Source organism: Phocoena phocoena, chromosome 10, assembly GCF_963924675.1.
Source record: "Phocoena phocoena chromosome 10, mPhoPho1.1, whole genome shotgun sequence".
In the NCBI taxonomy this organism is placed as follows: Eukaryota; Metazoa; Chordata; class Mammalia; order Artiodactyla; family Phocoenidae; genus Phocoena; species Phocoena phocoena.
The window spans coordinates 99,654,353-99,675,941 of NC_089228.1; the positions used below are offsets into that span (position 1 = coordinate 99,654,353).

Here is a 21,589-nt window from a genome sequence, read left to right on the forward strand (position 1 = left end):
CCCATTGGAATTAGATAACTGTACAGATGTTTTAAAATATTTTATTGCAAGCAAAACGTGTAAATAGATGAGTGAATTCTCTCAGGGGACTGGTCTTTTTGGAAGGAGTGAAATAGTTATTCAACTCTCTGTATAAGGAAAATAAACAGATAATTAATGCACAATAATCCACTCATACTGGAAAATAATTAATGCACAATAATCCACTTATACTGGAATATCCTTTGTCTTTTGTTTATGTCGACTTGGCCAAATTTTCTTTTCTTTACATTTATGTCTGCTGCCATAATTAACTCTTTAAGTATTTTAGGGTAGGAAAGGTGTCACACAGTGACAGCATTCCCCACTAAACCATATCTCTGACTTAGTGATGAACTACCTTGTGTTTCCTTTCCACTTCTCTCAGACTAATACACACGTTGTTTTTTCATTCTTCAATGTGGAAATTATTTTTCATAAAACTTTTGGAAATATTCTAAGTTCAACATATACTACCCATTTTCTACTTTGAAGATGTTAGAATATCTTAGGGAGAAAGCGTTTTGTGCATTGTTTATTTATATACCAAAAGCTACATAAATTGTATCACTATCACACATAAATTAAACATAAATATATATAAAACACACACATATATCTACATAAATTGTATCGCTATTATATCTTTTGGTATTGCAAATAAAGATCATTAAAACTAGTAATGGCTGAATGGGCTATACAAATTACTTGACACTATCTAACATACCCAGTGTTCTTTGATAATCTTTAAATTCAGAATTCTACTGCTACCCCTGAGCTGGAGCGCTGAGGTTTGCTAGTTAGTTTTCCACCTGTCACACCACCCGCGACCCGCCTTCGGCTCCGCCCCTCACTTAGCCCCGCCTCTGCGCACAGGCGCACCTTCCACGCCCCCTTCCGTTCAGCCAGTGGCCGGTGACGTTTGTGAGAGTAGGACGTCCCTCTCAGCCAATGCAGGAGACCCTTGCTGACCCGGTCCCGCCCCTGCCGAGAGCTCGGCCGGAAGATGGCGGCGGCCGCTGAGTTGACGCTGTTGGAGAAGTGTCTGGGGCTGAGTAAAGGCAACAAGTACAGCGCTCAGGGCGAGCGCCAGGTGAGAAGCTGAGGCAAAGCGGAGGGGGAGAGGTGGACGGGAGCGCGGCCTGCTGAGCCGGGGTGGGACCCGGCAGGCGGGCGGAGGCGGCGGAGCGAGGATGCCGCGCGTCTCCTCCCCACAACGTGTCTGCGCCGCCGGCTCTCCAGCTGCGGCCCTGGCTCCCGGAGGGAGGAGGGGGCGCCTGCTCCTCTCGGGCTTGGCCTGAACTTTTCCTCCTGCGAAGCTGTCATCATCATCCCATTCTGGGAAAGCAAGGGGGTCCTCAGAGAGCCCTCGGGTGGACCGAGTTGGAGGCCCCGCGTGTGCGTTCAGTGACAGCATTTGCTGTAACAGTACATTTCCTTCAGAATTACGCAGCGACTGCGGAGAGCAAACGGCGTGCCGAGTACACAGTGTTAGGCCGGGGGATACGGAGGTGGTCGAGGCGGACATGGCCCTCCCCTCGGGAAGCTTGATTTTTAGCTAGGTGGACAAACATTGCAGCTGTGTTAGTTACAGTACTGAAAAGTGCTGCATTTCAGCGCAGACACATGAGAGATCACGTAGCGAGTCCTGGCGCAATTTGGGAGATTCGGTTTTTCTGAGGCCTTGTGAGGTCAAGTTCAGTGTGCAGCGTGCAGAGATTGAGGGGGGAAGTTCCGCGGTTGGAGATTGCCTGGTGGGGTGTAAGGACTCAGATTTCTGAGGGCTTTGAAGGACGTTTGTGTTTTATTAGGTGGGTGATTGCGGTGGAGGAATCAATGTATCAGAGGAAAATGTAGGAAGACAACTTTGGATTATGTACGTTTTTTGCCCCTTTGAGATTTTTTTCTAGATGATACTTGGTTTTTGTTGTGACTTTTTCTGTTCCTCATTTGGTCCCTCTTAAAATCTTGTCTCCAGAGCAGTCGTATTGTAGTTTTCACACGTCAGTTAGATTGAAGTCTGGAAAGGATAACGTGACTTGCCTGAGACCAGCCCACTGATGGGTGCAGAGCAGGCAGTGGAGCCAGAGTGGCCAGCTTGTGCTTTTGCCTCTGTACTCCTGCTGATTCCTCCCCTTTTGCCCCTACTCCCTGGTTTGGTTTCTGTTTTTTAGGGAACGTTGCCAAACATGAGTCTTGCCTTCAGAGAGCTTATGATCCAGTATGAGAAGTAGTCATCGACAGTTCATGTTAATCAGAAGAGCTGCTAAATGGAGGAAAGCGTTGTTGAGGAGTGTGGAAGAGAAAGTTAACTCTGACTCTAAAAATGAGTTTGTAAACTACGTGAAAAGCTGGTGTTTAAAGTGTGTAAGACCAGTAAATTACAAAAGATTGGGTAATTGGGGGTAACAAGTAGAGCAATACGGTGGATGATGCAATGCAAAGTAAACCCAGAGTTGTAGTTCGAGGCCCAATTGTGAGGGCTGTGGAGTTCAGAGTGTGGTTTCTTATTTTATTTTAATTAAACCTTTTTTTTCCTTTTTCTTTCTTTCTTTTTTTTTTTAAAGCAGAGGACAGCTATTGAAGGTTTTCGTTGATGTGTTTGGGGAAAGGGATGAGGATATATGGTAAGATTTATTCATTTTGGGGGGAAGACAACTGACAGCAATAAGGCATCCGCTGCAGTATTATCGATAATAAAAATTTGAAAACAATCCAGGAATCCAGCACTAGGAGAATGGTTATTAAATTATGTACATCAGCACATTGGAGCATTATTTATGTAGCCATTGAAAGTGATCACTTTGAAGACCATGGAGCCTTAAGGTGAATGTGAAGTGGTATGTGTCCCGTGACTGCAGCTGCATGAGGTTTGTCTACTTGGGCTGCGTAAAGGAAGGAGAGTGAACTTTCCAGCCAAATGTACTTTCTTGAAACCCTGACTCTGCCGTTACAAACCTGGTGACCTTGGTTCTTTATCTGTAAACTAAGGAGGAAATTACTTACCTGTCTTAAAAGATATAATGATTAGATGAGAAAATAACTGGAAGTTTTTTGAGTTCCTGTGATGGGATTGTGGATAATTTGTTTTTCCAAATAATTTTCTAGAATTGTCATTTTACCCCCACAGTCAGCAGTTGTGAGTCCTTTTCTTTCCTCTTTCTTTCTCTCTTTTCTCCCTTTCTCCCTCTCCCTCTCTGTTTTTTTTCTCCCTCCCTTCCTTCCTGTCCTTCTTTCCTCCCTTCTTCCCTCCCTTCCCTCCTCCCCCCACCCTCTCTCTCTCTCCCCCTTCCACCCTTCCTTCCTTCCACCCTTCCTTCCTCCCTCCCTCCCTCCCTCCCTCCCTTCCTCCCTCCCTCCCTTCCCCTACCTAAAAGCACACGCATCTCAGTGAGTTACCTGCCATAAAACGCACACAAACACAGTCAAGGAATGGAACACTGGCAGCATCCCCAGTGAGTTGCTATTGTTTTCTTTTAATGCGTTTTTTTAAAGGAGGTTATTGGTGATCTTAGAAGTAATGGTTTCATTTGAGGGTGAAGGCAAAAGTCAGAGTTCAAGGAGCTAAGTAATGAATGGAAAGTAGCCGGTGAGGAAGTGGAAAGCTGAGACTACCTCTGGTTGCTTCCTTTACCGTTTAGGAGGTAACCTTTGAATCTGTATCCATAAAATGTTAATCTCCCCGTATACTCACATGGTCATATTGACCTAGATGTAAGTGTGAAAGGGCCCTGAACAGTGAAAATCGCTATCCGAGCTCAGTATACTATTTGAACTGAACAGATGGCTGAAAAGAGCAGCCTTCTTCCAGGGGAAATATTCTCTTGGTTTCCTGAGGTCATTTAGATTGTATACTTGTTGTTTATAATCGATCAGTCTCCCCACTGGTGATACTTTCCATTTTCTTTTAAATTTCTCAAAATCCTTCGCTTAGTTGTGCATCAAGAACATTTACATTAATTAGCAATTTCTTATAATCTGAGCCTTCGGATTGCTGTTACAGTAGGGGAAACCTAGAAAGTAGGGTTGTTTTTCAGGTGATTACCTGAAGCCCATACTTTATTATTAGACTTCTATAATCAGTGACCTCACTCTAAATGACTCCAAAATTGATGAATATGCAAAATCCATGGCAAGGAAATCACCATCACAGTCCACACCTAGTTAATGAGATAACTATTTATATTAGATCACACATCGCTTAAACCAGCATAGAACTCATTTGGTGGTTCTAGCTGTATCAACATGAATTCAGTGTTCACTATAACTGTTTCTTACTTTTGTTGTTACAGAAGTTGGGTTTATTTAAGCGTGTTCATTCACCTTGCTAAATAAAGTATGGGTAATCTTGATCAAAATTAATGTGGTATTATTAGGATTTCCATTTTCTCTTTTTGTGCATATGTAGTTATGCAGAAGCATCATTACTCATTTTTGCAATGTTATTACCAGTTTCATAGCATCAATCATCTATTATCAAATGTAAATTATGTAACTCTTATTTTCCTGACTCGTTTGTAGGTAATTTAATATCTTAAGCGTATTTGAAAAGACAGTTTGGGATTAAGCGATTACTTAGAACTTACAGTCGTGATATGGTATTTGTTTTTAAAATTTATCTGAAGAATTTTTTTTCTTTTTAAGATTCCAGTTCTTCAGACGAACAATGGTCCAAGTCTAACGGGATTGACTACCATAGCAGCTCACCTAGTCCAGCAGGCCAACAAGGAATATTTGCTGGGGAGCACCGCAGAGGAAAAAGCAGTGGTGCAACAGTGGTTAGAATACAGGGTGACTCAAGTAGATGGACACTCCAGTAAAGACGACATCCGCACTGTTCTGAAGGTATCGCCACGTCTCTTCATAGGCTGAAATGTGTGAACTCTTAATAACAGGATGTCTCTTCCCTGAGATTCAGTAACTGAAGTTGTTGGCTTTCTTTACTTGTTTCCTTCTGCCTCATGTTAGTTTGTACAAACTAACAAGGAGCTACCTTGTTACATAGGTACCTCCTTGCCTGGAGCAGCCTCTGCCAGCCCCTCAGCTCAGACCTCAGCTCACATACCCCTTCCTCAGCTCGTCCTTGGCTACTCTCTCTCAGACAGATGCACTTCCTTGTTCTCAGTGCTTTTCTTTCCTAACACAGCACCCTGTGCTTTTCCTTTGCAGCACTAATCGTAGTCAATAACAATAGCTTTGTATGATTTTTTAATGTGGTGGCTTGGTATTCATTTCCCCCACTCTGCAGTCCTGATTCCCTAAGCAGTAAAGTACTTTCTTAAAGCCAAGGGAGAATCAAAGTTTCGGTGGTTGTAGTTTGTAAAAATCCATTTGATCTGAGAAAGCCCACATTTGAGACTGATTGCTTTGGGATTTGTATTTTCTTTCTAAAGAGGTCAAGTTAGAATTAAAGAATCTATTGATATAAAATATAAACCAAATATGGCTCCAGAATCACTAAGAATAAAAAATCTTTATAAATAAAATTATTTTTGTTAATTATATAAAAATAAAGCATTGGTTTTTTTTGTTTGTTTTTAAGCTTAAAATTTGAAGGGACCTTAGAGATCACCCAGATAACCACATGTCATTGTAGGAATCCCTTCTGTTTCCTAATTTTATTCCAATTATAATATAAATTGGTAATATAAGTTGTACAAGAAGATCTTATGGTACTGAAAGTTTTTCATTTATCATTCTGGGAGAAATGGTTTAAACTGTATTCCTGACAGATACCATCAATAGAACTGGTAGAAAATAAATTTCAGGCCTCTTTCCTTTATAGGTCTGTCCTGATCAACTACTCTTTTTTAATATCCACGAGTGGCAGCGTTCCCAAAGGGAAGCAAGCATGTCTTCCCTCTAAGTGAATGGGAGCTTTCAGGCAAATAAAAAGTAAATATAACTCTCTCTTACAGTTTTCCAAAAGAAAGCGTTAGTAGTAAAGTATTTAATTCTGAAATATTTCATTGAAATTGGGTGTGTAAGTTCAAAAGTTGTATTCAGAGATGTGGTATTAGGAGCTTAGAAGTATAACACTGTGTCTGGGATATGCCAATATTATTATCTGAAATCTCAACTGGGAGAATCCAGCTGGCGATATGACCATCTTTGAAATGTACAAGGCCCTGGATGATTTGGGTGGTCGCCCTTGCTCTGCCACTGTTTGCTCATCTGTCCCTACAGTGATGAGTAGGATACGGTCCTAGGGGCTGATGATACAGTGACCCACTAGGCACAGCCCCTGCCCTTACAGGACTCAGACCGGTGGGGGAGACAGTTGTGTGTGTGATTTGGGGCCAGATGAGAAAGGGTTGTTTACTGTTTTACTTTGCTTTTTGCTATTTCATGATAGCGTTTTATTTTAAAGGCAGTATCCGTTGTAGAACTTTAAGGAATATAAGTAAGCAAATAAGAGAAATTTCAAACATTTGTAGTCCCACCATTGAGCGAGAACTGTTAGCAACACTTATGTTTTGTCCTCAGGTAGTGAATTGTTGACTCCCTTTCGTGTTCTTCACATGCTTTTTCTTTTCTCATATATATGTGTGTTGTATTTTAAAAACGGGCCACTCTTGGGCACTGTAACTTGTTTTTTTTTGTTCACTGACAGTATGTTGGGAGCATCTTTTCAAGTCCGTAAATACTCGCTTATACGGTCTCTGATAACCTGTTAGTACTCCGTCACATGGCTGTGCCAAGATTTAGTCTGTCCTCATGTAGTGTTGGATTGTTGCTGAATATTTTCACACATTCCCATTGGTTTCCTTAGGCAAATCCCTACAAGGGAAGTGGTTGGGCCAAAGCTGTATATGTCTCTAAGGCTGTGTTGCTCTTTTGCCTTCCAGAAAAGTGTATTGACAGTGGCTTCTTCCACAAAACCCTTGCTGCCCTGGATGTTACCCCTTTTCCTTCTTTACACCCCAATTTCATAACCAGAACAAACCAAAAAGTGATCTCTTTGTTTACTTGGCACTTTCTTCCTTGACACTGTTAATGCCGTGGCATTTTTTTCATAATGCTTATGAGCATCTTCATTATTTTTAAAAATTTGCTTGCATGTATTCTTTGCCTGTTTTCATACTGGGCTGTTTCTGTTTTTATTACTTATTTTTAAAAATTTTCCTACTAAGGGTATTGTGAAAGGATTTCATTTACTTGCAAAAGTTCCATTTCAGAGTTAAAACCACAACGGCTCATAATTAAGGTGTAATTTCAGAAAGCAGGCATTATGATTTGGATCTAGATGGAGGATATATAGTTGTTTATTATACTGCTTTTTCAATATTATTAGAAGGTTTAATAATAGGTAATTAAGAGGAAAAAGAAAAATCAGGTGGAACTCTATAGAGGGAAATATTTTTTAAAGTTTGGCAATGGCATCAGAAAGACTTGTTTAAAAAAAATGTAATGAACATCAGACATTAGTTCTGTTCCCTGAATATTTTGAATGTGTGAAATTCTGTTTTGAATTTCAGAATTCAGTTTCTGAAAAATTTCTGAATTTCTGAAAAATCAATTTAATTTCTGAAAATTTTGATTTAGATCACTAATCCGAAAGATATTACCTATTCATAGTTTTTGAAACTCCATTTCAAAGTCTTTATAACTAAAGAGTATAACCTTAAAAGAGTCTTTATAACTAAAATATAGATATGGATTCTATTTTAAGAACATATATACTATACAAAGCGGTGTTGAATTATTGTTTCAGACCTTTTTAAAAATGCTTCTTAACATTAATTGTAGATATATTTATTTTATTCTTATGCTTTATTAAACTTGTTTCATTTGAAGACATTTGAAGAAAAACCATCTCCATTAAGCAGATTATTATAAAATTTAAGTGGTAACCTGTAATATACCAGTGTATTTTACCCTCTCTACCCAATTTTATTTTGATTCTTATGCATTTGCTTCCCTGTTTATGTCCGTGTTCCTTTATGTCATCATCTGTACCACCCCTAACATCCCATATTCAAATACCGTTTTGAAAATTACTGTCTTTAAGTGAAGGCATGGGCAAACTCAAAGAGATCAGATTCAATTCAGCAAACATTTACCGATTACTGAACCACTATGTGCCAAGCATTCGGCATATGATTTGAGAATCAAAACAGACTTCTCTCTCTACAGCTTAAGAAATTTTTCTAGAATGAATGCTATTGACCTCTGGGGCAGTGTTTTATAACTAGTCTTTAGAGGAGCCTGCGAGAATATCTGATATTTATAAATCTTTCTCTGAAGGTGAGATGAATCTTTTGTCTCCTTTCATGTGAATGTAATTTAATGTAAATTCCTGTGCTGTTAAACTACATGTTAATTTCGAGAGGGACCAAAAATATGTATATAATATATTTTCTTTTGTCTAGATATTTTCTTTTCTCAGGAAACTAATTGATTTTATTTATGCTGGTCTATCAGACAATACTTCTGATTTAGATTAGGATCCTTTAAATTTTTTATTTAATTTTTTAATATGTACTTAAATTTTTTTTTCCTTCAAAAGTGCCTCTGAGCTGTTTAGGGAGCTCAGTGCTTAGCCTTTTAAAAATTGATGGTCATTGTCTGAGGAACAAATGACAGAGAACTTTCTGTAGCTTTAAATGGTGTTTAAAATTGGAGTCTTTAGGGTGTTAGAAAAACTAGATATCCAACTGCAAAAGAACGAAACTGGACTCTTACCTTACACAATATTTAAAAATTAACTCAAAATGGATCCAAGTCCTAAACATAAGACCAAAAACTGTAGAACTCTTAGAAGAAAACCTGGGGGGAAGTCTTCAGGTCATTTGTTTTGGCACCGATTTCTTGGGTATAACACCAAAAGCACAGGCATCAAAAGTAAAAATAGATAAATTGGCCTTCATCAAAATGTGAGGCTTCTTTGCATCAGTAGACACAATCAACAGAGTGAAAAGGCAACCCATGGAATGGGAGAAAAATATTTGCAAATCGTATATCTGGTAATATCCAGAATATATAAAGAACTCCAACGCAACAACAACAAAAAACTAAGAAGCCAGTTAAAAATGAACAAAGGACTCAGACATTTCTCCAGAGAAGATATACGAAGCTAATAAGCGTATGAAAAGATGCTCAACATCACTAATCAGTAGGGAAATGTAAATCAAAACCACAATGAGACACCACCTCATATCCATTAGGTTGACTACTACCAAAAATAAACACCAAACTAGCAAGTATTGGTGAGGATGTGCAGAAATTGGAAAACTTGTACACTGTTGGTGGGAATGTAAAATGGTGCAGCTGCTATGAAAAACAGTATGGCGATTCATCAAAAGAGTTAAAATAAAATCATATTTACCGTATGATCCAATAATTCCACTTACGGAAATATACCCAAAAGAATTCACACTAGGTCTCAAAGTGATATTTGACACCCATGTTCATGCCAGTGTTATTCACAGTAGCAGTTAGGTGGAATCAACCCAAGTGTCTGCTGACAGATGAATGGATGAATAAAATGTGGTCTATACGTACAGTGGAATGTTATTCAGCCTTAAGGAAATGCTGACACATTTTACAACATGGATGAACCTTGAGGATATCATGCTCAGTGAAATAAGCCAGTCACAAAAGGACAAATAATATATGATTCTAACTTATATACAATGTATAAAATTGTCAAATCCATAGAAACAGAAAGCAGAATGGTGATTGCCAGGGCCTGGGGGGTGAGGGAAAGGGGGAGTTGTTTAATAAGTACAGAGCTTTAGTTTTCTGAGATGAAAGAATTCTGAAAACTGATTGCGCCACAGTGTGAATACCCTTAGCACTTACTGCATTATGCACCTAAAAATGGTTACGGTGGTAAATTAAAATTTGATTAATTTTTACGTGTTACATGTATTTACCTCAATTAAAAGTTAAAAATATACATATATTAAAATGCAACAATAATTACAATAATTATTAATAATATAATTAATTGATATTAATAAATATGATCGATATTATAATTAATAGCATTGATATATTAATTAATATAATTGATAGTATTGATTATACTTGTAATTAATAATTATATTATAGTTATTACAATTATAATAAATTATAATTCTCTTAAAACATAGGAATTGTTGGGCTTCCCTGGTGGCACGGTGGTTAAGAATCCACCTGCCGATGCAGGGGACACAGGTTCGAGCTCTGGTCTGGGAAGATCCCACATGCCACAGAGCAACTAAGCCCATGCGCCACAACTACTGAGCCTGCTCTCTAGAGCCCGTGAGCCACAACTACTGAGCCCGTGTGCCACAACTACTGAAGCCGGTGCGCCTAGAGCCTGTACTCCGCAACCTCAATGAGAAGCCCGCACACTGCAACTAGAGAAAGCCCGCACGAAGCAGTGAAGACCCAACGCAGCCAAAAATAAATAAATTTTTTAAAAAAATAGGAATTGTTGAGGAGCTTTTTATATTTTAATGGAAAAAATAAATCCAACATGAGCATGATTTACAAAATGCTCCCCCCGCAAAAAAATTGGAGTCTTTGAAATGATCAGAGATGGCTGTGAATATCATTTTCTAATGTTTTCTTATTTCTTTAAAATAAGGCTAATAATATTTACCTTATTTTTAAAAATGAGTTGATTGTTACGTGATTTGTGATTTTGAGTGAATTCAAATCTGTTGTCAAAGATTAAATTTATTAAATTAAATGTCAGTATTGTGTTTTCTAATAGCCTTCTAAATGTTTCAAGTCAAATGTATAGTTAACTTTATTATTACTGTTTTTTAAATTAATATTTAAAAATTTTTTTTCCCTAGGATCTTAATTCATATCTTGAAGATAAAGTCTACCTTACAGGATATAACTTCACGTTAGCAGATATCCTCTTATACTATGGACTTCATCGCTTTATTGTGAGTATTTGAATAGTTATTGGTGTTTTTGTCTGTGATGTTCAGAATGATTTGTTTTGTCTTGAATTTAAATCAAGTTTGAATTTTCAACTTATCACATGAAAGTGAAAGGAATTATTTTTATGCAAGGTACCTTATGCAAATATTCCTTCCATGGATCCATCACACATAGGAGCTTCCTGTTCCTTGACCTGCTTGATTCCTGTTCTTGTTCCTGTTTTTCATTGGGGCTCCTTCTCTTGCCACCCTTTGTACTCGCTTGTCATCCTCACCTGGACCCCACCATCCCCTTTCTGCTCCAGCTCTACGCCTCGATTTCAGTACTGCACCTTCTGTGCCATCTCTTACCCTAGCTCTTAATCTTACTCCCTAGTTCCATCATTATCCGAAGTAACTCAATTCCTTCCCTCTTTCCAAACCTGTACACTTTCTTCCCCATCCAGCCTAGATCCCCTTTGTGTAACTCAAATCCCCAACTCTTGGTCAGTCCAAATATGTGCCTTCAGTCCTATCTCCCGGCTGAGCTATATCAGAGAAATCACACACAAGCTGTCATTAAGAAGATGAGCATTTCTCCCCTCTAATTAAAAAAAAAAAGATGACAAGGAAGTGTAACTCTTGCACACCAACGTGTATATTTACCTTCTTCCCTCTCTGGCTTATACAGGTCATGCGATAGGGAAAGGAAATACTCTGAGGAGGAGGGAGCTTGTGTGGAATTTCTTTGCCAGCAGAGTGGACAGGGTCCTAATGCACAGCACTTGCAGCACTGGCTGCCGAGCTGTTTCACTGTGAGTCTAGGTGCCCACAAGGGTGTATGGTTTTCAAGCAGGTTAGAAGAGTTTCATTCAATGCTGCTTGTGAAAACTAGACTTCCAGGGAGTTCCCTGGTGGCCTAGTGGTTAGGATTCCAGGCTTTCACTGCCGTGGTCCGGGTTCAATCCCTGGTCAGGGAACTAAGATCCCATAAGCCACACAGCTCAGACAAAAAAAGTAAATAACATAAAACTTAAAAAAAAACTAGGCTTCTGTTAACAATATTCAATGATCTCTGCCTATTTATATTCCCTATTTTGACATGTATATCCTTTTTATATTTAGTGATTACAGTATTATGATTGAGTATCTCATGCTTATTGTTTTCCAAACAAAATTGAGTGAAATGATACGTAAATCACTGTTCACCGTCCCTTTGGGTTCATAAAATGAGTCCATAACCAAAGCAGCTCTCCCACCCTGGTCCACGTGCAGTCAGATTATGTCAGAGAAGTAAACACCTTCTCAAGGAACGGGCCTCACAGACGAGGCCTGTGCTGTGACAGCGTTGCCCTGTGGTGTTAAATGACATTCCTGTTGAGTGAGGTGTAAATATACCCAGGTGAGAAAAAAAGTGATTACTAGGTGTTGAGTTCGGGCCGAGTAGACGGGAGTTCAGACCGGCTTCCTGCTTGTGTTCATCAGACGGTTCTAGCGCTTTGTTTGCCATGGCAGTGCATTTATTTTTGCCCTCATACGTTCCTTCATTTACTTGTTCACGTTATTAAATACTTAATATGTAGTCAGCACAATCAGCGCAGTATACAAAGCAGCAGTCAGGGAACCCTGATGGCGTCAAATAGTCCTGCTGTATTTTGTTTCAGTGTGAGCCCGATTTTAGCGGTGGCTGATTACTCTGATATCTGGTCCATCTTAATTCCCTCTGAGCAATATTACATTGTGCTTCCTTTGTTAAACTGCCAGTTACTGTGGCCGTTTATTATCACCCCAGTGACTCATTGCTTTCTTAAAGTGATTTCTTCAGTAGATAGCAGTCGCTACGAACAGGCTGTTACTCAAGATTATTAAAATCCCTTGTAAAGTTATGTGCTGCTTGACTATAAGATTGTTATCAATGAGATACATTTGTTTCCAAGTTCGGAGCCCCAGTGGAGGTGTCATTCTTTTAGAAAGAAAGGAAAAGTAAAAAGAGCTGCAGCACAGTCCAGGAACGCCATAACGAATGTCCCAGAGGCAGCATGGTGCCAGTTGGAAAGGTAGCAGACCAACATTTCACCCTGGTCTGGAATGGGTCACTCAAAGAGTTTCTCACATGTCTTCATGGAAAATTAGTGACTAAGAATGTTATCTGTTTGGCTTTAAAGTTCAGACTAGTTGTAGAGTGCCAGTATAAATAAGAAGGAATGATTAGGTAGAAGAGCCAAGCATCACTGTAGACTCACTGGCATTCTGACCAGTAAGAAGCAGGAAATGGTAACTAGAACAATCGCATCGTGTTTCCTGTTGTAAAAAAAGAAGAAGAAGAAGAAAATAGTCAATTAGAAAGGAATGATGGAAAACCAGTTTTAAGTAAAATATTTGATGGGGATCCCATCCCAAAAGTTCTAAAAAAATGTAAGTTTGGTGAGGGTAAAATCTTTCTGTTTGTTTGTTTCTGTTTACAGTATGTTCAGAAATAGAATGTCTACCAAAAAAGTAGTGGCGGTAACAAAGCGAGGTCAGTCATAATTTTCTCAGACTCAAGGGGCAAGTTCCAAAGTTTAAACCAGAAGGTTAAGCATAACCTGATCCGTCTGAAAAAGTGCTGCATTTCTAGCAAAATGTTCTGAGGGAAAATGAACAAATTTACATTGTCTGAACTAGATCATCTAGTTAAAAATTATTGGGATAAATTAGGAAATGTTAGAAGAAACTTTAGAAGTTCCTGGAATAACAGTTATTTTGTGCTGTGGGTCTGTTGTAATCCTTACACTAGAGACCAAAAAAGTGAAATTTTTAAGTTGGAGAATATCGATTTTGCCATGTGTTATAGTTTGTTGCTGTTGTTAAAATCTTCAGTGATAGGCCTGGTGGCAGCATATGCTAGGCCCGGTGATACCAAATGCTGTTCTGAAGTGTAAATAGTAAATAGACACTGCCCTTTTTCCCTGTGTCAAAATCTGAGTGAACAACTTGAACGTAGATCAAACAAGCATCAGTACTTTATTGTTTGGAAATGCTTTCTTGGTGCATTTTAATTCATTCTGAAAAATAACATCTCACAAAACGGCTGAGTAGAGACTTTTTAAAATGAAAGAGTTCTGAAATTAGTCAAATTTGTAAGCAGTCAGATTGGATTCATCATGTATTTCAACAGCTGACATGAAATCAAGTTGCAGTAATACTTGCTACTTTTTGCTTTAACTGTCAGTAAAGAGGTTTGTTGAAGTTGGTTTTGAATTTTATTTACGTATGTAAATATGTATGTATGTATTTATGTATGAAGGGAGGGAAGGAAGGAAGGAAAACTCACCCCCATTTCCTGTTAGAGTTGCAGCTATGTTTACTAGTAGTTGAACTTTTTAAAAATCTTGTATTTTCTTTAGAAGTCAGTGGTGAAGTTCACCTATGGTAAAGATTTAGAAAAAGAACAAAAAGTTAGCTCTTTTACAAAATGTGTTTTACCTTTTGAAATATGCACTGATACTCGGTTTATTCCGCAATTGTTGTTTAAGTGCCTTCTATGTACAGTACAAGATAGTTAGGAATAATATAATTATTTACATGTGAAACCATGAATTCTCTTTTAATAAAAAGTAACTTTTACACTAAAAAAAAGACTTTCTTGACCAATTTTCTTGACTATTGTGTTAATTTTTTTTTTTTTCTCGATGCGCGGGCCTCCCAGTGTTGTGGCCTCTCCCATTGTGGAGCACAGGCTCCAGACGCACAGACTCAGCGGCCATGGCTCACGGCCCCAGCCGCTCCGCGGCATGTAGGATCTTCCCAGACCAGGGCACGAATCCGTGTCCCCTGCATCGGCAGGCGGACTCTCAACCACTGCTCCACTGTGTTAATTTTTTAATCTGCTTGCCATGGCCTAACTATGTTGTAGGTGAACAGTTATAGTCACATGTTTCTGATAACTGGATGCAACCCTCCACCCCCTTAAACAAGATGAGTATATTTTTGTAATTTGCCGTGTAGGATTTAGACCAGAAACTTAAATTTTACATAACAGTAGCAGTGAGACCCCCCTGCTAGTAAACTGGTCCAACAGAGATAGACATTTGACACCAAAGATGTTAACAGATCAGATGTTGATACAGTTGTATCCTAATGTCATAAAGGAAAAAAGGAAGGCAGGATGACTTCTATCACTTCTCTTTTTAGACTGCATTATAGTAAATGTGAAATGAAAATACAAGTTCAATTAAACATTTATTGAGAAAATGCTATATGTCTACCTTTTAATTTTATTGCTAATAATATTTTACATTCTTTAATAATTATTAGATACCAGAGTGATTTGTCCTTCAGTGTTGTTGACCTGGTGACTTAGCAGAGTGTCTGCCTGTAGGCACAAGTATATGCTAAATTCTGAACAGCCATCGGGCATCCATCGCTAAAAGTGCCTTCCAACAAGCAGACGGCCAATGGGTTTGAAGTACGTGAGGGTGACTGAGATTTTTGGTGTGCGTGAACATTCCTTGTCAGTTTTATGGAGACTTGCAATATGTTAAACAAATGAATTAACAACGGGAGAAGGAACTACACTAATCTTACCTGGTCCGTGGCCGTCCTACTGGCTTCTCCTTACCTGACACCTCTTCATGATTCTAATCCAAGATTTGGCTCAAAGAAAAGGCTTCAAGTCACCTACTTTGGGATCTGAGCCCAGTGAAATGATAGGCACCCACTGTTTTGATTGCATCTTTCCCTAACCAAATCTCTGGGCATCCTTGTAGCTTGACAGTAAATTCTGTGAACTGCTACATCCTCTAAAGATTGAGTGCAGCTTTATTGCAAACAGAATTCAGAAGGTCTGTTGTTCATCTGAGACATACACCCCAGAAACAGCCCTTCCTTCTTGTATTAAGCAGTAACCCCCTAACATTAAATGAGTCAGTGTCTTCTTCAGTAAAATTTTCCCCCAGAGTTTAGTAGAAAGAAGCAGTTGTCTACACATACATATACACCAGCCATCTACAAATATATATATATATATATATATATATTTATTTATTTGAGTTTACATTGTATTCCCTTGTTAAGTATGTTAGATGCCAATAAACCTTTCTTATTTTAGGTTTGCGAAAAATATTGGAGAAAGAACCATGTCTTAGTCTCTCAGAAGCTATTCTCTTCCTTTCTTCTATTTTCCTTTACAATAAAGTAAAAAAACAAACTTTAGTCCTCCAGATCCTGTGTTAATGTAAATTTTTCATTTGTTGAAAACTTCAGATTTCGCCCCTAAGCACATCTGGTTTTGAACTGAACATGAAATCATTAAACAAATGGTGGGCTCGTCCAAGTGGCTGAAACGGTTCACTCCTATCTGAATATGTTGGCTTTGAGAACTGTGGGGTTTTTTTTCCCCCCAATTTCTATCTCCTACTCAAATGGTATTAATAGTTGCACTTATGTAATGTCTGTGTTGTGTGTGTGTTTTTAATCTCTACTTAGGTTGACCTGACAGTTCAAGAAAAGGAGAAATATCTTAACGTGTCTCGCTGGTTTTGTCACATTCAGCATTATCCAGGCATCAGGCAGCATCTGTCTAGTGTTGTCTTCATCAAGAACAGACTGTATACTAATTCCCACTAGAAGCCATCTGCGCTGTACAGAAGAGTGATTAAGATATTTTAAATGGAAAGTGTATTCTGGACCAGAGGACTGACGTGAATTGATAGGCAGCCATTCTTTATTCATTGAAGTTGGTAGAATTTTTAAAGTATAAACTTGTGTCCCAACATTTTATTTGTTCTTTAATTGAAATTTTGCAGTTTTTTTAATGTAAAACTTCAAGTGCTATCAAAACTTGAGTTGAGATCAAGGTATCAATTATCTTATTTTTAGAGATGAAATTTATTTTAATAAAAGTTGCAAATCAGTGGCTTAATCTTAAAAAAAATAGTCATTCCGATGGTTGACATATTTGGCTATTTATTGACCTCTTTCATCTTATAAATTAATCTTCCCCTTCTGAATATTTATAGTAGTTTGCTTTTTAAGAACTAGGGTAAATTGTGCCAAGGAGACAAAAAAGGGAAGACAGATGGATTTGTTTTCAAATATTTATGTAAGCCAGTAAACGTGGTTGAAAAATTGAAAAAGTCATTTTTTTGTTTGTTTCTTTCCTGTTGTCGGTATTCATTGAGGTGGAACTACTGCACTGCCCTAGAGGGAAGTGGAATAAAACACATTCCCTCGAATTCATGGTTCTTTTGTTGTCTTTGGGCTCATTGGAATATGCAGTAGCTAAAAAGCAATGGGAAATTCCCACTATCCCACTCATTTCGGACTTGGTAACTACTAGATTTTTCTAAACTAAAAACCAACATAGAAAGGCTGCTGTTGACATTCTGTGTAAAGCACGAAGACTCATACTGTATTAAAACAAACCTATACAGTTTATAACTCTTAGTGGCTGAGTAAATAAATAATCAATGATTGAGCGCTAAAGAGCTTATATTTACAAATAATAGGAAAAATTGTCTTTGAGCACTTCACTGTTAAAGGTGTGCAACATTTTGGTGCTGACTCTCAGTCTCAGTAGAGTACAGTTCAGAGCTCAAGTGCAAAGAGCAGAGACTTGGGAAGTGTCCATCCCTTCGGCCCAGTCCTGCCTTGATCACATACTAGCTGAATGCATGACCTAAAACAAATCAGTTAACCATATTTTCTTAATCTCTAAACATAAAAATAAAATGTAAAAGTAAAGATAACTCTAGACGTTGAGGATTTGTGGAGACAAACATACGTGAAAAGGCCTAACATACAGCCCATGGCTGTCAGTAAAGCTTTCTCTTTGTAAGAGGCCCCCTACTCCCGCTTTTGTTCTTCACGTTACTGAGTCGAGATTTAATAGGCCAAGAGTATTGAGTATATTGTAATAGATCAAGACAATTTTTACAGGATTGGATTTCACAATTCATTGCTATTGGGAGCATTTTTAATTTTTACAAAGTAGCCTTTGTATTAGAAACTCTGGACTTGTATTCGCATGTTCAGAGACTAAAGGGCTCAAGTTCCCCTTGGGAGTTAGTACATGTGCCACAGAGGCAGGCCCAGTCTGACTTCTCATGCATGCCGCTGCCCCAGCTGGGTCTGCTGTAAGGCTTCCACCTTAAAGTCCACTGCTGCAAATTACTCCTTCCCTTAACACTTCTCTGGTCTCCCCTGGACCGGGGAGGTAAGCAGGATAGACAGGATAGGCAAGAGATGGGCTAGCCAGTCCTCCCGTCCCAGCCATTTCACTCTTTTCCTTCAGTGTAGGTCAGCTGTGAGGAAGCGGGGGACAGAGGATACCGGATACCTCTTTGCCAAATGTATCCTCTTCCCACTTCCACATGGTGAGTCTTTTTTTTTTTTTGGCCACGCCCCGTGGCTTGCCGGATCTTAGTTCCCTGACCAGGGATTGAATCCGGGCCCCCGGCAGTGAAAGCGCCATGTCCTAACCACTGGACCACCAGGGAAGTCCCCCTTGTGAATCTTATATCTGCTAGTCAGTTCTTCATTGCAGAGCATATCATTGCTTCAATAGGTTATCACCTACTACGTGCCAGGATGATCTTGGAAGATGCAGGGGTGGCAGAAAGAGAAAATCCTGGCTCCCGTAGGCAAAGGTTAGATAAGGTTAGATGTTCTCAGCGTCTAAATCGAAACAGTTCATTTCCCCTTAGAAAGGCTGCGGGGCGTCCTGGGTCATTTCCATCAGGTACTTCTCTACCTGAAATGCCCTTTCTCACTTGATGACCTCTCAGTATTCAACTTTGTCGTGTCCTGGAAGTCAAGTCCACGCTGACCAACCCACCTCCCCCTGCCTCCCATCTGGCACTGACGTCATTGTGCTATTTTTGATCACTAGTCTCTTCCACCAGATGTTTAATTCCTTGGGAGCAGAGACTGTCTTTTCTCAGCTGTCCAAACAATAACTGACACATAACAGTAAATGTTCGATGTGTGTTGAAAGAATGTAGTATTAAGTGCATTTTGAACTAACCAAGAAAAGTGTGTGAATTGCAATCAGGTACAGGTGTATAGCAGAAAAACCACGTAACATTAAACTGGGTTGTTTCTTATGTGAAAGAAGACAGTCCACAGTTGGCATTAGGCATCTAGCTGCTTTCCACTTGAAGGATCTTTCCGGGAAGCCCTATTCAGCAAAATCTATTTACATGTCTTTGTCCATCCCAGCTGGGAGAAAGGCCAGAAGTGGAGTCTTTTAGCACACACATTGCCAGCCAGAACAAAACTTGTGCTTATGAACGAGGAAGAAGGAAGAAAGGATACAGCTAGGTAGGCAGCTAGCTATCTCTATCACGGTAAGTAGTGTTTAAGTGGGAAGATACTTTCTGAATGCTAAATAATCCAGTTGTAAAATAATTTTTGTGAGTAAATTGTTGACATTCCATGGATCATCAGTTTGCAAAGAATTCGAATACCATAGAATAAATACTTTTCACTGATCACGGTTATTCAAGGTTCACAAGCTATTTTAGGATCCTGCAATACTGAGTCATGAGGATCTGTTAATGCACTTTTAATAACAGCGCTAACAGCTAACACTTCTTGAGCGTTCAGTATGTGTTCGGCACCACTCTTAAGTGTTTTAAGTGAATTCACTCCTTTAATTCTTATCCCCTTTTGCCAGATAATGAAACTGAGGCACAGATTGGTTAAGGAACTTCCCTGGGTCACAGCCAGTATCCAGGAGTTGGGATTCAGTCGAGTGTCTGGCTCAAACTCAGTCTGTAAGCACCAGTGTGCCTGGCAACTTCTGCTTAACCAACTTGTGAAATTCGTTTTTGCCAACCTTAGAAAAAGCTGCCCTAGGCATTGGATAAAACAAAAGTGTACATAACTTTGAGAATAAATTAGATGTTTCCACAATTCTGGATATACTAAAAATGCCTGACTCGTACACTTTAAATGGGTAAATTTTGTGATATGTGAATTATAGCTTAATAAAGCAGGCTTTTGCTGTTGTTTTTGGCTGCACCACGAGGCATGTGGGATCTTAGTTCCCCAACCAGGGATCCAACCCACGCCCCTGCGTTGGAAGCGCAGAGTCTTAACCACTGGACCGCAAAGGAAGTCCTAAAGCAGCTTGCTTGCTTGCTTGCTTCCTTCCTTCCTTCCTTTCTCACTCGCTCTCCCTCCCTCCCTCTCTCTCTCTCTCTCTCTCTCTCTCTTTCTTTCTTTCTGAGTCAAATACATTAGCCTTACCGTATATTAATTACGAGACCTTGGATAAGTCACTGCATGTGAAATTCCTCTTATGAAACAGAGGTGAAGATGACTGATCTCATTTAATTTGCAATAAGAAGGTATAAAAATTACCTAGCACAGTACCTGGCACACAGAAAGTGATCAGTGAAGGACAAACTGCTATGGAAGATTGTAGAATCATAACCCACAATTTTGTAAAGTCAAATTCTTAACTAATCCATAAGCCTCTTCCCACCGGCCATCTCTGAGGCACCTGCTCAACAAGATCAGATAACTAGGCAGAGCATCTTGTTTTAATATTTAGTTGTTTATTTACTTTGGCTGCGCCAGTCTTAGTTGCAGCATGCAGGATCTAGTTCCCTGATCACGGATTGAACCCGGGCCCTCTGCATTGGGAGCACGGAGTCTTACCCACTGGACCGCCAGGGAAGTACCCATCTTGTGATTTTGGTAAAACATGAATCCATTGTATTACTCACCAGCTTAAAATCTCTGGTCCTCACATCTTTCAAGCCATTGAAAGAAGGGAGCATACTATTTTTCTTTTTCTTTTTTTTTTTCCCTAAAAGATCAACGAAACTCCTCTAAAATAAAGTGTATGCCGTTCCTTCTGAAAAGCAGATGCCCCTTTTCACCATTTCCTTTCTGTAATTCCCAGAAGCCTAGAGCACTCATCATTCAGTAATCCCTCTAGGGCTTCCCTGGTGGCGCAGTGGTTAGGAATCCACCTGCCAATGCAGGGGACACGGGTTTGAGCCCTGGTCTGGGAATATCCCACATGCCGCGGAGCAGCTAGGCCCGTGTGCCACAGCTACTGGAGCCCGCACACCTAGAGCCCGAGCTCTGCAACAAGAGAAGCCACTGCAGTGAGAAACCCACTCGCTACAACTAGAGAAAGCCCACGCACAGCAACAAAGACCCAATACAGCCAAAACTAAAATAAATTTTTTTTAATTATAAATTTAATAATCCCTCTACATTCAATATCTTGTAATAACCTATAATTAAAAAGAATATATGTATAACTGAATCACTTTGTTGTACACCAGAATCTAACACAACATAGTAAATCAACTACACTTCAATTTTTCAAAAAATAGCCCTCAAATATTTCTTTAGCACCTACTGTGTGTCGACAGTCGACTAGGCCCTGTGGACAACACCAGGTACACACTTGCCCTCATAGGGTTTCCAATCCAATGGTCTGTAAACAGATTCCTGAAACAGCAGGTAAAGCATCCTTGGGAAGGCAACCAGCTGCTCAGCATTCTTTGAAAGTAAATAAAAATAATCAGATACCATTTACTGAGTGTCTACTGTGTCTGGGCTGTGTACCAGACACTTTACAACCTTCACATTATCTCATGTTACTTTTGGAGGTAGGGCAGAGGCAGAGACTAACCCACATGCTGACCACCCAGTTAGACCACGGCTGGAGTGAATGGGAACTGTACAACTGCAGAATTGGAGGACAT

At 39.3% G+C, this 21,589-nt stretch overlaps 1 protein-coding gene across 1 annotated transcript; it reads left to right on the top strand.

Moving 5' to 3' along the window:
* Positions 1 to 993: 993 nt before the first annotated feature.
* EEF1E1 (eukaryotic translation elongation factor 1 epsilon 1) lies at positions 994 to 16,988 on the top strand. The gene is made up of 4 exons (XM_065886214.1): positions 994 to 1,111; positions 4,663 to 4,863; positions 10,809 to 10,904; positions 16,347 to 16,988. The coding sequence occupies exons 1-4, from the start codon at positions 1,025 to 1,027 to the stop codon at positions 16,485 to 16,487; spliced, it is 525 nt and encodes a 174-aa protein (XP_065742286.1). The 5' UTR covers positions 994 to 1,024; the 3' UTR covers positions 16,488 to 16,988.
* The last annotated feature ends 4,601 nt before the right edge of the window (positions 16,989 to 21,589 follow it).